At 45.7% G+C, this 15,301-nt stretch overlaps 3 protein-coding genes and 1 long non-coding RNA gene across 11 annotated transcripts in view; 2 read left to right on the top strand and 2 right to left on the bottom strand.

Annotated features, from left to right (window-relative positions):
- ssh1a (slingshot protein phosphatase 1a) overlaps nucleotides 1–2,808 on the bottom strand; it is a 34,699-nt gene extending 31,891 nt beyond the window's left edge. Inside the window, exon 1 of the mRNA XM_064353567.1 lies at nucleotides 1,814–2,808. Coding sequence (XP_064209637.1) covers nucleotides 1,814–1,894 — 81 coding nt within the window. The 5' untranslated portion in view covers nucleotides 1,895–2,808. The remainder of the gene's footprint in view (nucleotides 1–1,813) is intronic.
- Nucleotides 1,029–2,628, top strand: LOC135264745 (uncharacterized). Its single transcript, XR_010332792.1, has 2 exons — nucleotides 1,029–1,306; nucleotides 1,773–2,628. It is a non-coding gene; the product is annotated as an uncharacterized LOC135264745 (long non-coding RNA).
- A 1,762-nt stretch (nucleotides 2,809–4,570) lies between the features above and the next one.
- On the top strand, nucleotides 4,571–12,301 carry LOC135264740 (D-amino-acid oxidase-like). Its single transcript, XM_064353562.1, has 11 exons — nucleotides 4,571–4,863; nucleotides 5,743–5,939; nucleotides 6,434–6,548; nucleotides 7,257–7,333; nucleotides 7,520–7,585; nucleotides 8,183–8,237; nucleotides 8,506–8,610; nucleotides 8,743–8,825; nucleotides 9,179–9,296; nucleotides 10,683–10,781; nucleotides 11,190–12,301. The coding sequence occupies exons 2-11, from the start codon at nucleotides 5,746–5,748 to the stop codon at nucleotides 11,313–11,315; spliced, it is 1,038 nt and encodes a 345-aa protein (XP_064209632.1). The 5' UTR covers nucleotides 4,571–4,863; nucleotides 5,743–5,745; the 3' UTR covers nucleotides 11,316–12,301.
- Nucleotides 12,302–13,172: 871 nt separating this feature from the next.
- The window catches only part of svopa (SV2 related protein a), an 18,589-nt gene continuing 16,460 nt past the window's right edge, over nucleotides 13,173–15,301 (bottom strand). For all 8 annotated transcript variants that reach the window (XM_064353550.1, XM_064353545.1, XM_064353548.1 and 5 more), the window contains 4 exons: nucleotides 15,184–15,295; nucleotides 14,733–14,814; nucleotides 14,276–14,365; nucleotides 13,173–13,895 (listed from right to left, as the gene is read on the bottom strand). In XM_064353550.1, the coding sequence (XP_064209620.1) occupies nucleotides 13,686–13,895; nucleotides 14,276–14,365; nucleotides 14,733–14,814; nucleotides 15,184–15,295 (494 nt within the window). In that variant the 3' untranslated portion in view covers nucleotides 13,173–13,685. The remainder of the gene's footprint in view (nucleotides 13,896–14,275; nucleotides 14,366–14,732; nucleotides 14,815–15,183; nucleotides 15,296–15,301) is intronic.

Raw genomic sequence — 15,301 nt, 5'->3', positions numbered from 1 at the left:
CGTTGCTGCATTAGCAGAACAAACAAAAACCCAAACACAGATCACATCAACATCGGCTTACTATGTTAGAGAGTGCGAGTGTGTGTGTGTGCACGTGGGCAATAAAGGCTGCTGTAGCTCATTTAAACGGTTCACACACACAGGGGACTTTTGCAAGGTCAAAGGTTCAAAGATCAGATCAATTTCACTCGTCAGGTGTACTGCACCGTCAGGTCGTCTTTTCTCTTGGAGTAGCGTGCATGGACTCGCGTGATCATGTGCTACCTTTCAGCCCATTGACAACCCTCTCTGTTCAAAATGTGATGACTGGACAAGACAATTAAAAACGGTCAAACCGAACAAGAATGGTTTCCCCCAACGTTAGGCAAACTTCACCGGGTACCAAATAAAATGTTGCTTTGCATGCATTCGACGGACACGTTGGTAAACAACGCAGGCCTACGAGTCTTCCCCCAACATGAGAAAGAATTTAAAAAACTGCTTATTATAAAAATTTTATTAGTATTTCAGCAAATTAAAAATTGCACACACGACAGAAAAGGAAATGCAGCTCTCAGCAAATACTCCGCAGAGTCAAAGTAACAAATATAACGGTAGATGTGTAGAATTTTCAGGCAAATAGGTAGCGTTATCCATAAAAGGGTGACATGGCAAATTCGATATAGAGTAGGCTAACTCCCCACGGGAGCAAAATTACTGTCAGGTATTTCACATATATATTTTCAAACCAAATTGCCTTGAATGACTGACAAGCAAATCGACTGAATCACGCATTTCCACAAGCAATCCATCCGGCTCTATCCAGTGCGCCTTTTTTAAACGTTAGCTTGCTAACGTGCGTTATTCATTTTGGAAAACTATTTGCTGATTAAACAAAAAAAAAGCCAATTTGCTACAAATCTTGCCAGAGAGCTAATCAGTGGGAAAAGTCGGTTAGATCAACATCACCAGAATGTCACCAAAATAAATACGGGAATGACAGTCATGACTCTTAGCTATTTGGCGAGATGTTTTTGGCATGACAACAGTTAGCTATATAGCTAGCTAATGAACATTAATAGTGACAGCTACGATTGGCTCACAAGCTATTGTTTACAGTGCCTTCGTGCGTGCCTCAACGTTAGCCAGCTAACTAATGAATGCAGCTTGTCATATTTATCAAACGGCAGCCACGTTTTCCCACAAATCAAACAGGCCACATTATAAATAATCAAGATAAACATGGACTGGCTAGCGTGCATGCTACCTGTCCTTGTATTTTATACCCAGACTGCAGCCAGCTAACATCCCTTGTATTAACGTTAACGTATGTCTTTTATTTTTTTTTTTAATAAAAAAGAACTAGCACTAAAATATATAGCAATCCATTTTGACGTTAGCTCACACGCCAATCGCGTTACCTCATTATTTAACAATGTCACGGGGCTGGTTGTATTGTTCAAATTAACACTAGCTTCGTTAAGTAATATGTGGTATGTGACCAGCTATAGCTAGCAATCCAATGCATAAAATGGCTCTGTTTTGTTATGATTTTCCATTGCATAACATAGGTAGCTATGTTACTCTCTAGTCAGCTTTTAGTGTCTCAAAATTAATCTACCTAGATACCTACCGTTTTAAGAATACCAAATGTATTTTGTGAAATAAATAAATAAATAAAATGACACCATGATAACCACTCTAGCTTACTAGCTATAATGAACTACATCATTCATCCGAAATATGAGGCCTACATGACTCTCGCTCATCCTCGGTGTATCCTTTGCCTACAGTGCTTCCCACAGAACAGCCTCCCTCCCCACTACTCACTTACCTCCCCCGCGTTCGTGGTGGCCGTGCTGGCAGTGGACGCAGCGCTAGGGGTGGGAGAACGCTGCAGCGTTACCAAAGCCATGGCTGGGGACGAGACTACCGGTGGGAACTCCCTTGCCGGGAAGAAGCTCTGTTCCTGGACAGGACCCGCTGAGGTCGTCCCGTCACGTTTAGCGATGCTGGTTGTTCAGGACCACCCTAGCCAGCAATTCCAAATGTCTGATTTCACCGTCCTGATAAATCCATCCTCCACTTTTGGCAGTCAAATATCCGTTCGCCGGCCGTTTTGTATGTTCCTAGCGAGATGCATGTGATAATGACATCGGAGGATGCGGTTTGTCATTTGTCAGATCATTAAGGTTAAACAGACACACAAAACATTTCCAACTGGAAACAACGGGGACGGGTGAGGGATGCGCACATCTCCAATGATGCTCCGTCTGATTCTATTTTGTTGATTTGAAGGCTAGCGCGCTAGCTTTAGCTAGTTACAGTATGTGTATCAGAATGTAGCTTTTTTCAGAACAGGGTCGCACTAGTCCAAATCTGATAGATGTGACGCAGTTTCTTCTAACAATGTCAGTTTGTGTTGCCTCTCGGTTCAAACCAGGTGTTCTCAATACCAGACGTCCACAAGCCTCGAAAAACGTCGAAGATGCGTCTCGCCGTGTTGGAACCATCACGTTTGCCGCATGACATTAACACCGGACACGTCATATTTCTTTTAAGAGATTTGTGTTTTGCTTTATTTGTTAAATTGCGTTTTACTTTATTTCTGTAAAAAATAAATTGGTTTATTTAACATGGCAAACTGAATTATGGTGAATTATGTATCTGCTCATTCGGCTGATATCCCCGGTACCCCCAAACAATGCGAAATCGGTCAGTGGTTACACTTAGGAGACTTGCATTAAATATGTTAATCGTCTACCAGGCTACTTTTTATATAAGGGCATGTCTGGTGGTGAATCCAGGTTACAGAAATGATGTGCATAAAACCAACAGCCTATAGCTACAGCCGGACATAGCCTACTACCGCAAAAGACTCTTGCTGTGTAATTCTAGCAGGCTCGGTTTCTAGGCGCGTGACAGAGTACAGAATAAGGAAGTCCTGGATTAAGTCAAGGCTGAGACTTTGTTCCGTAAATCACATTGCTTTATGTGCATATAAGGTGCAGTTCGATTGAAACGAAGGCGCAATTTTACTACTACAGTAGTTTTGGCAAATCACAAATAAACATTCGGAAAACAAGCAGCTCAGTAGCCTACACTATAAGGTCAAAATCAAAGAAAAGCACGTATCTTTCATGTTTGTCGACCAGATCTTGAAAATTACTGCATTAACTTCGTCATAATAATTGGACTTAAGTGAGCAACAACGCATATCTTGTTAATAGTTAATTTATTTTTGTGCCTTCAGCTACTGTATCTTAATCTTTACAAAGCCATGTATGCCTAGCAATGATTATGATTGTCTCTGTCACATTGAACTAATAATAAATGGCCTTGTAATTTGTACAATTTAATTCTGTCTGTGAGATTTAAGTGGAACGCCAAGCAAAGTCTCATAACTGTTGCAAAGCATCAAAATGTTGATTAAAGTGTGGCTACTATGAGACGTTGTCATTAAGACATGACTCGGCATGGCATAGTCTAAATAGAAAGACCTGGCGGTTATTAATGAACTGTACTATTGCTTACAATATTATGAATTTGACCATTTATATTATGTACCGCGCATCCTTTTACCACGCGCTGATGAAGGCATGCATAGCCGTATCGTTTTTTTTTTTAAGCTGCTGTTTTCGGTTCATTAGCCTAGTTTCTGTGAGTTTATACCTTCTTTAGTGAGGCCTGTGTTTACGTTTGACCCAGTACCTAAATAATTTCCGTTTTTTTTTTCTTCTGTTTTTCGATTTTATGTGCTCAACTCAAAACTTTAAAAATCTTCATGAAGTAATATGTCACAGAAGGAGGAACACCGGTTTATCTAGGGCACGTGACCCAAAATGGATTTCAACTTGCATTACCATCCAAGTCCCCCTGGGGTCACTGTAGGCATTTGATTGTGGCGGTCACCTGACCATGCCGTAGTGTACACTTTGGCATCAACGTTGACCATTACAATGAGAGGGGAATCCTCTGTCTCTGGTCAGTACTCAGTATTGAGCAGAGGACGGATGTCATCCGAGATTTGACGGGTGCAGAGGTCAAACATTCCACTTGAAAAAGATGACAATCCTGAATTAGGTGCTCTTATAAACAGGCATGTAAGAACTGGCAAGAAAGAAAAGGTGATTGTCTGTACTTTTCTCTGTACTTATATTAATCTTGATTTCAAATCCAAATAACTTAAGTATAGGGCAAAAATAACATTAATTTCACTCATTAACCATTAACATACATTTGTGTGTACACCTAATCTATATACACACAAGTTTGCAAAAGAGAAAACAAGTGCACAAGAAAAAACAGTCAAGTTTAGACTTTTATTGAATTTCTTTATTGGTGATAATGCTTTTTTGTTTGTTTTTTACGTTTTTCCCCCATATGAACTCTTTTTTGAACCATGTTTAAACTGCTTCATAAACTTTCTGTTGACTGCTTCATTTGTTTTTGTGTTGACACAAATTATTTTTCAACTATTATTCCATCGCATTTTCCCAGTCCCAAACACCTGCTTCCATTGGAACGCGCCGCCGAATCTGTCATTTCGTTCTGTTTTAGCGCACATTCGCCGAACGTTGAATAGGCTATGATTGGCTATCGAAAAGAAACACCCTCTGTTTTTTTTTTATTTTTTATAAAGCGTTCAGTCGGACCGTGCTAACCAGTTATGTAACGTGTGGCCCATTAAATTACGGTAGATTTCGATAATTATTACACAAGGCAAGGCCGTTCTCTGGTCTTGCTAGTAGGCTACATACAGGCGATACACTGAAGTTACAGTTCGCTGGTTAACGCAAGCTGTGCACATTGAACTCAGTGACTCTTGGACGTCGTTTGAAAGTGCAGCTGTATGTTCAGAAACGCTTGGGGACTAATTTAGAGGTGCGTATTGCCTGTAATATTACTTTTAACTTGCTTTCCTCCAGACCGCTTTTTGGTTTCAGACCGTTAGAAACCCTTACGTAATCTGTAAAAAATTATGTTGTGAATGCTGATGCATGAAACTGAATAAAACGAAAAACATTTGTCAGTTCAGACAAGAAAGGGTTTCTATGTTTACAAATGTTGTGTAATTTTGTTCAGGTTCACGCTGTAGCATTGGCAGCAGCAACGCAACACGACTTGTGCCTATAACGGCGCAAGTGCCCGCTACAGCTAGCTACGGAACACGGGGATAAATCTGTCCTTGGCGGGCTCCGGAACCGGCCGCCCAATACATTCCGCGTTAATTCACGAATATAAATTGCCATTTGAACTTCAGGTGTATACAGGATTGTGGATTGTACCGCAGTGAAGTGTCAAAATGGTGTTGCAGCTTGCAGTATTTGGGTAGCCTAATTACTTTCACGTCGAGGGCTAAACTTTTCCAACTTCGCTTGGCAGGTTTTCATCTTTGACAGGATGGCAGCCCTCAGTTACTTTTTACAGTGGCTACCCAGCATTGCTTGCTGTATGTTATCTACAAGAGTCAAATAGCCTACAGTTCATTGCATTTTGACTGCAGTCAGATGATCTTAAGTGTATTTTTAATTCATTGATACGAAGGTTCAAATGTGCTCAACTTTTACTTCTCAGTGTAGGCTAGTTTCAGTGGGTGCTGGATCCTTGGTTTAACAGCTGTACAGTCTAGTGGGAAGACTAGCACTCACAGTCGGGTCTTTAAATTTTTTATCGTAACACGTGTGTCACAGAAGCGCACGCGCTAAGCAAGCCTTGACTGCCAAAACACGTCCTTCTCGTTACAATGTGTTTGTCGTCCAGACGATGCGTGTTGCAGTCATCGGAGCCGGGGTCATCGGCCTCTCCACGGCGCAGTGCATCTACGAGCGCTACCATTCGCTGGTGAAGCCGCTGACCATCGAGGTGTACGCCGACCGCTTCACGCCCCTCACCACCAGCGACGGAGCGGCGGGCTTCTGGCAGCCGTACCTCCACGACAAGGGAAAAGCCCTGGAGACGTGAGAGCCCCCGCCTTTTCGGTTTCTGCCGCCGGCGGTTCTGCGCGGATGTGTGAACGGGGCGCTCGAGCGGTCTCCAGAACTTAAAACGAAAGGGTCCAGTGGGGAATTTTGGCAGTGATGGGGAATGGGTTATTCTGGGTTTCATGGAACCAAATGACTGAAATTACACGCTTTTAACATGCTAGAATTTACATAGTTGCAACGTGCAATACAAAACAGTGCTGTGTTATGGGGACCTCACATTTTGAAGAGCTTTCCATCTCCATGAACAGTACTGGTTAGAGATGGCAAGAACAATATCTGCAGGTAGAACCCTGTAATCCAGGTTATTTAAGACATATGCTAATGAAGTACAACCACCTTGGTATTTATGTAGTACTTTCTGCTAGCAATCTCACACCAAGGTTTAACCAAGCGTGGTAATCCATGTCAGAAAAACACTAATCTGTGTCGTCCACCTGGTGTTTCTCTTTTTGTTGTCGTTACTTAAGCAAATGGAATAAGGAGACATTTGACTACCTGCTGAGCTTCCTCTCCTCTCCCGACTCCATAAAAATGGGAATTTTTCTCCAGTCGGGCTACAACCTGTGTTCCGAGCCCGCCCCTGTAAGTGTGTTTTCCCACCCTGCAGCTCCCGGTCCGTGTACTCTGCCAACACACACGCTATTTTCATATTTAGGGAAATGCTGAAATGCGTGTTCCACATCCCCCCTGGATCCGTCAGGTGTTATGTAAGTTCAGAGTGTGAACGGTTGTTGTTGACGACTGTTCTCTCTCAGCGCGTGACAACGTGCCGAGTTCCACAGCGTGAATATTTGACGGCTCTCGCTGAACCGAAGGCTGAGCCTCGGACGAAGTGGGAAACAATGTTCATCCACCCGTTTGAGTTGAATTAGATGGGCAGTTCGCCCCAGAAATGGAATAACCTGGAGTGCTGTCTACCTATCCAGGTGATGAGGTTTTCGAGGGTTCCGCTGCAGTTCACCTGGATACACTGGCCACCCTCAGCCTGGCCAAAGCTTATGGCTGGCGCTCAGAGCGGCAAAAATTGGTGTTCCAAATACTCAGCAGCTACTTTTGTCTCTTTCCAAATATGAGGCGATTACTCAGGAACATTAACAGACCTTGTTGTGCATCGAATATCTAGGGGAAAAAAACCCCATAAAATCTCAGCGAAAATGTCCGGATGGATAGATAGCACTCTGGGGAAAGTGGAAATATATCTTAATTTTATTTTTGGGTGAACCGCCCCCTTTAAGACAGTGGAAAGCGATAATAAAAAAAATAACACTTTTTTTTTTGGTTTCTACATAGGATCCTTCGTTTAAGGACATTGTGCTAGGTTTCAGGAAGCTGACCCCACGTGAACTGGAGTTGTTTCCAGGATACAGGTAGTCCATATTAAAAAAAGGTTGTAATTCCTCTGTGTGTTGCTTACTATCTGTTATCAGTTATTGCAGAGTCTTACACCCCATACTGTAATTAACACCTTTGATCAGCCTTTATGTTCTTTCTACTGTATTATATGCAGATTCTAATTAGCTCAGCTTTCCGTCCCTCTGTTTTGAATGCTTTAGCTATGGATGGTTCAACACGGCTCTCATGGTTGAGGGAAAGACCTACCTACCGTGGCTGATGGATTGGTAAGCAAAATACTGTTCAGTCCATTAAATCATCTGATCGTGATGGGACGCATTACAAAATGCCTTTTTTTGAAACATTGCTTGGCTGCATTTTTTTTCTGTGCTGTTCTCAAAGAACTTAAGATAAAATTGGCTTGTGCACCAATGCAAGTGAAATTAAACACACATAACTGAGAGTGCTGTACAGTGATCGACCACTCACCTTGAATCTGCAGAATTATGACCTCGTTCACATAGATATATAGATCTCATAGATAAACATTCTTAATGGGAGACACAAATATATAAGTGAGGTGGAATGTTTTGCTTGTACGTTCTCCAGGAGTATGACAATGTTTTACAAAAGGTCTCATTCTGTGTTAGCTTATAAAGCTCACACTTGTACCTGACGTTGGATTAAATATTTAGCCATCGTTGCACTTTGCACTTGTCCGTCAGGCTTCAGTTAGTTTTATCAGGACATCTCTGGCCTTCCAAATGGAAACTACTATTAGCCATAATGTCTCCTTATCTTAATCACATGCTGTATAGTACAGTTATAAAATCTAACGGCAAATCAAACAGCAACAAATATGAACGTCTTTGTATCGTTTGCAGGTTAAAGGAGCGAGGCGTGAAGTTCTATCAAAGGAAGGTAGAGTCTTTCAAAGAGGTGAGGGCCTCCTGATGAATCTGAGGTAAAATGAATGATGGTCTCTCGCTCTCTCTAGCAGAGTATTAGATCCCGGGCCTATCCTGACTCTTACCTCTCTAATACTGTTTCTCTCTTTTCTCCCAACCCTCTCTGTTACTTTCTCTCACTCTGTCTTTCTCCCCACCTTCTTTCACTCACTCACTTTCTTACCCCGCACCCTCCCCCCTCTCTCTCTCTCTCTCCCTCTCTTTCCCCTACCCCCCCCCCACCCCCATCGGTGGCGTAGCTGGCTGAATCAGGACCGGACGTCATCATAAACTGCACAGGGGTGAGATCGGGGGAGCTCCAGCCCGATCCGGACCTCCAGCCGGGCCGTGGGCAGATCATAAAGGTGGGGGGGGGGGGGCGGGTTTGTTTGGGGGGGGGGGGTGGAAAGGCCCTTTTAATTTCCTCGTTGTAACGCTGGTTTACGAGTGCTCCACTCTTACACCAGTTTTCTCCTCCCCTGTGGGTTCGCGACCAGGTGGACGCGCCCTGGCTGAAGCACTTCGTTCTCACGCACGACTTCAAAACCGGCGTCTACAACTCGCCCTACATCATACCCGGGTAAGATCGTTTCCGCGGAGATGTAGCGCTCGGGTGCGACGATGAATTATTTCCCCTCGCTGGGCTCGCTGCAGCTAAGTAAGTGTCGGTCCAACAATGTGTCCCTCCTAACCCGTTAACTGCAGGCAGTGGGCACTTTCTTTCGTTCCCCCTTCATACTGTAAACTTTTGTAATTGTATTTATTTCTTTCATTCATTCATTCATTCATTCATTCATTCATTGATGATGCTGCACAGTGAGAGCCAATGTAAACTGAACCTGTCAATCAGAAAAAAGGTTGGCTCGTTGTTTTGGACATGGCTTGCACTGATGGAAGACCTCACTGCTGCTGTTTCTACTTGCTGTGTTTTAGGAGTCGTTTGGTCACAGTAGGTGGAATATTTCAGCTGGGGAACTGGAGTGAAATGAACAACTCAACTGACCACAAGAAAATCTGGGACGAAGTTTGCAGTTTAGAGCCTAGTCTCAAGGTTAGAGGCTTAGAAACAAACAGCGCCAGTGCCATAGTAGTGTCTTTATTCGAACAAAACATTCAAACTATTGCCCTTGGAGAGCTGTAGCTTTTCAGTGTTACACAGCACCTGTTTTATCAGTTAAAGGAAGTTGATTTAAGCAATATCACACGAGAGGGAAGGCTGCTATACCATAAAGCAGCACAGCTGTGATTTGGCCGTAGACACAAGGCCACAGACGGTAAACACATCCTCGCTGATAAGCTGTATAATAGCGCAACCTTGGGTGTGACATTGCTTTAATACGTCAGTTCTATAAACGAGAAGGTTATCAATAAAGTAATGGTAATTTGAGTCGATAATTTGGAACAATAGATTATGATTTTATCATTTATTCGGCTCTGCCGACAAAAAATAGCTCCTTCAGAGTTTTATTAGCCACCGTAACAACTGTCACTGTTACCAGGCAACACTATAAACAAACGCAAAGGCTGACTAGTTTGCTGACTGGCTTGCTAGCTCACAAATCTAGCCACCGCGTTAATGCTTCTGCAAGATAGTATCACTGTTGGTTGTTTTTATATACTGAACTGTATGTTTCCATTGATTTATACAGTTGTTTAAAGGGCAGTCCAGGACAGGGGTGATTGAAACTCCAGATAAGTTTGTTGGGTTCGACTGGCGGTGTGTTAGACTTGCTACAGCGCTAAGGATGCTGCTCTGTCTCTTCCTGGACTCCAGTGATGACTCAGAAACAACACAGGAACAGCAGGCTTAGTAACGTAATCGCTGTCCAAATATTCTTCCACTGTCATCTGGTGGAAGAGATTAAACGTTGTGTTATCGAACGTGTACACTTTGTTGAAGCTGAAATGTGGCTAACTAACAAAGTAACCTTTTTCCAATTGATATATCAATCTCACGTAAATAATGCAGAATGATCTCAGCTGGTGATGAGGTCCAAGTAATTTTTTATTCCTTTAACTTATTTGAACAAAATGAAGGTTTGGTTTTTGTCATTGAGTTCTTCATTTTCCACAGGATGTGTCAGGATTCCAGTGATCTCACCAGCTTAAATTAATCAGTCAGTCAAAATAATTACCTCTTGCTGATGGGACCGTTGCCATATAGCATATTACAGGAAATGAAAGCAGTCAGTTTGAGTGGTATACATACCTATTTCTGACACAAAATGTTACATTAATAAGGTGAAACTTTGAATTGGCATAAAAAATGCCTAATTAAGAGTAATTAGCAGCTCATTGTAATTGAAATGTTTAAATTCTGGTTGGAGCAAAAATGCAGAGCATGCACAGAGGGTCTCCGGGGTTGAGTTTGGGAAGCCCTGGTGCAGGTGTTTTGGTGTGAAGGTCAGGCTCTGCGTCTGCCCCCCCCCCCCCGCAGCACGCCAGAGTGGTGGAGGACTGGTCGGGACTGAGGCCCGTACGCAGCAAAGTGCGCCTGGAGAGGGAGACCTTGGCCTTCGGACCGTCCAACTGTGAGGTGAGCGCCCCAAAAATCGCCACGAACCAGTGGTCCCAGCTGAGCCTAATGTTGCATAAAAAATTTGGAGCGCTGCACTTTTTCAAATAAGTAATTAAATAAATATGCACCGGCAACTTTTGAGCTGAGCTGGTCAAAAGGCCTTTAGGACAAGGTGTGGAAGGTGACGCAGCAGTTTTACCGCCTAACCCGCTCCTCCAGAGTTGACATTTCTTCCGTAACGGGTTTTTTTTTGCGTGGGCGCCCCGTTTCTAAGAAGCGGGATCCCCCCCTTTTTTCCGCGGCTAACCGCGTGGTCGTGTTGCCGCGGGAACGGCTCACCTGTCGGCGCCGCCGCCACCGCCGCCGCCGCTGCCGCCGCTGTCCGTTTCTCGCGGGTCACGTGACCCCTCTCCCCCCCCCCCGCAGGTGATCCACAACTACGGCCACGGGGGCTTCGGGCTGACCATCCACCGGGGGTGCGCCCTGGAGGCCGCCCGGCTCTTCGGCGAGGTCCTGGAGAAGAAGGGCTGGACCGCGCAGTCCCGCCTGTGAAGGCCCGGGGGGGCGGGGGCGGGGGGCGGGGGGGACTTACCTGTGCGTGCACCGGTCACGCCTTCCGCCTCGCCCCACGCTAGGTAGCCTGACCGGATTCCCCCGGGTCCGAGGACCGTGTGCGTAATGCTGCAATAATAATCGACGGCTAACGGCTAGCGCAGTCAAAATGGCCGCTGAAATATGATACTTATGACTGAAAATATAGCACAAATCAAGATTTTAAGCATATCCATATCCATAAAAATGTACACCATTCTTTGCTTCGGCGCTGGAGCTGTAGGTGAAATTCAAGTGTGAGGAGAAGGAAAAGACGTTGGGACGCGTGGAAATAGGGGCTGAAATTCTGGGCCGTCCCGGGACGTCTGGTCACCGAAAATCTTAGGCCGGTAACATTACCGGGACGATACAAATCGTTTCTTCTTACATTAACAGTACACTTGTTGATTATGAATAGATTATAAAAGAATGGCGTTCTGTAACTCCTTGGTGATGTTACTCTCTTGTATGAGACCAGCACTGACCTTCTCCACCTCCAAGTCCCTCTGGATAAGAGTGTCTGCTAAGTGATTGTAATGTCGTAAATGTTGTTATATGTCCTATAGTGAAAGTATAATGAAAATAATATTTTCTTAACAGCTACATGTATATTTAATTTATATTGAGATTTGAAAGCCTTATAGAGCAATAAATAATCTCGGCCTTCCCAGTCCAATGTTGATTCTTTAATTTTTTTTTTTTTTTGTTTTAAACATAATTCATTGTATCATACACATTTACATCAAGTGCATTGGCAAGAATCTGTGTACAGACACTTAATGCGGCACTAAATTTGCAAAGGCAGGCATGTAGGAGACGGCTTGTACAACAAGTGCAGGGTTTTTCCACATCACCGTTTTTGACTCAGTACTGGGGGAAGGGGACAAAAGCCCTCCTGGAAAAAAAAAAAAAACAGAACGAAAAAAACAAAAAAGACAACAACCAAACACCCCAGATAGTGGTATTATTTTTTCGAAAACAAAAATGGTTTTCTGTGCGTGGAAAGAAAAACCCGTCCCATCTACCACCGCGTGTCTTTCTGGTCCAGCTTCGTAAAATGTGTTGAGAACAGCGTGACGTTTGCGTAAAGTTTGCTGGCGTGTGAAGAGTGCCCTGACTTGACGGTGTGACTGACGCTGGCTAGTATTTACTGTTTACCTCAAGCGGGGCTATACTGTACAAGACGTGAGGCGCGGGCCCCAGGGGGTCTCCGGGTAACGCAGAGCGATAACACGGGGTCAGGTAAAATACGATCCTCTCATTTCAAAGACCCGTCCCCTTTTAAGATGGAGTCTTAAGCTGCTCGGCTGCGGTCGCCCCTCCGCCTCTGTGGTCCGATGAAGAGATTCTCGCCGCTGCGTTTCACAAAGACGTGCGCGAACGCTGTCAGTCGAGCGCGACGGCTGTTAATTACTCTGGGGGGTAAGGGTCGGCACCCGAAAGCTAGCCTGTACAGAGCCCCATGTTCATGTCGTGTCGCTAATTGGTTCGTGAAAAGATGCAAGATGGGGGGCCTGCTTTGCAGCACTGTACGCTTCTGGCATCGGGCTCGATGGCACCCAGTTTGTCATCACTATGGTTTCGGCTGAACCCAAAATGTTGCGTTTTGATTATGGATTAAATGTATTTATTTTACGCAAAAAACCAGAGAGGTCCGAGACACTGGGCTACCTTGACGGATAAATGATGTGTACTTGGAGGTCTCGTCTGCTAATAATACTGGTTTCTTCGAGGTTGCCTGGCTACAAGGGTAGCTCATAAGGAAACGGGTCCCGATTAGTGCAGGAGTTCTCGTGGTGGAGCGAATCGGCACTGTCCGTGTCTCCCTCTCTTTCGGGGGGCTTTTTCGAGCGTCCCTAAGAGGGGCCGTGAGGGACTCACAGCCCAAAATGGACGCTCCCACTTACCCACCTCTGCCCCCAGGTGCCCCCCCCCCAGCACTTCTTTCTGGAGAGATGGCGAGAGACTTGGGAGCATGTGACCCGGAGCGGAGTTGTTTCTGACCAAATACAGTAGGCGAAGTGATGATTAGCAATAATAGTCGGCGATGATTGTGAAATCTCCCCAGTGCCTATGTACAGAAGGGGGGGGTGGGATTTCACCTGTTGGGACACTGAGGAGGGGGGTAAGTGTGCCTCTGGCTCCTTTCCACCTAATACCCACCCCCAATATCTCCCCCCCCCCCCCCCAGCCCCTCCCTCAACACCCAGTCCTTTTCCCTCTCCGCCTTCCACACTCACACACCTCAGTCCCATTCGTTTCCAGTACCCCCTGAACCCCACCCCGTCCCGCCTCAGCCCGACCCGGGGGGGGGAGGCGGGGCGCCACCGCTCAGTCCTGCGATCCGGAGCTGGAGTGCGGGATGCCCCCGGGGCTGTGGGCGGCCCTGCCGACCATCTCCTGGCCCCACTCGCGGTGGCTGGACTCCTGCAGGCCCCGCCCGGTGGTCTCTATGGGCAGCGCGCAGGAGGCGATGGCCGCCAGGAGGCAGCAGCAGCAGTACACCGACAGGGTCAGGTACACGGAGGACTCCAGCATCACCTGAGCGCACGGCAACACGGGGGCGTCCAATCATCACTGAGCGTTCGAAAAAAATAGTGCTATATACATGCAATCACTCATTCATTCATTCGTTCATCCATTCATCCTTTCATCCATTCATTCATCCATGTTAACCATTATAAATTCGCTGCCTTGCCTCCTAGCCTCCCGTCATATTCACTGTCTTGCCTCCTAGTTTGACTTAGCATTACTCTCTGACCTAGCCTATGCTCACTGTGTCCATGGGTATGAATCTGGACTTAATGTGTCCATGGGTATGAATCTACAATAAGTGTAGGGATGCAGCTGTATGATGTGTGTGCTACTTTCTGAGCGCTCCTTGGGGGAGTGAATGGGCAGGTAAGTCACGTGACCCTTACCTGTGCAACGAAGGGGGTGATGAGCGCGCCGACTCTGGCCATGCCGCTGCTGGTCCCCAGGCCCAGAGCTCTGTTCGCCGTCGGGTACACCTGAGGAGGGGGAAGGAACCTGGAACTCTGAACCTGGACGTGCATCACACGCTCTCGCTTATTTAATATCTCACGAAAAAGAGATTCAGCTGCCAACTGCAGAGTTGTACTGTACTTTTGGGTCCACACAATGAGCAGCAAAGAACTGTGGGTAATGAGCTGATGTTCAACAGGGGGAGGGGCCACAGAAGAACTAATAGTAGAACTACCAGCATAATGAGTGGGCTTTTTTTTAAATGACCATAGTTCAACCAAACTTAGACCAAGTTTTTAAAATTAGCAGCAGGGAAAATAGCAGTTGTTTTTTTTTTGTGGTACATCGACTTGAAAAGAAGCCGCGTTTGAGGACTGCAGCCGACGCTCTCACCTCGGGGGTGTACACGTAAGCGGCCTGGAAGCCTCCGGCGATGAAGGCCCTGGCGATGAATATCAGGACCGTGAGGGTCGTCCTGGAGGGAGAGAACACGTGTCCACGTCATGCCCACTGCCTCTCATGACAGACAAGTCCAGCTGTGGAGTCTATAAAGGTCTAGTTAGCTGTCCCTTTCAGTCAGCATGGAATGCAGGGCGCATGGAATTCACACAAGTGGACTGTCCAGATGAGTTTCAGTTCAGTGTTCTAGAACTTCCGGGTTACCAGGAGCGATTGTTACATCACCATTAGAATGTTCAGTTGAGAACATTCTAATACATATTTGAGATTAAGAGATTAACATTGCTATTGTTGCTTTGGAGTTCCAATGGCATGTTCTTCCTCAGTCCTAGACACAGTGCATTAGTCCCCCCCCCCCCCCCCCCATTGACTTAGGGCCCCTCACCTCCCCACGCAGGCGTAGAGTGGCACCAGGCACAGGGAGAACACGGTGAAGCAGAGCGCCATGGTCTTCCTCCTCCCGAGCCGGTCGATCGCCCACAGCGTCACCAGCAGGCCTGGAG

This window comes from Anguilla rostrata, chromosome 10 (genome assembly GCF_018555375.3).
Source record: "Anguilla rostrata isolate EN2019 chromosome 10, ASM1855537v3, whole genome shotgun sequence".
In the NCBI taxonomy this organism is placed as follows: domain Eukaryota; kingdom Metazoa; phylum Chordata; class Actinopteri; order Anguilliformes; family Anguillidae; genus Anguilla; species Anguilla rostrata.
Note: the sequence above shows the minus strand (reverse complement) of the source record. Positions and strands in the feature narration are given on the sequence as shown.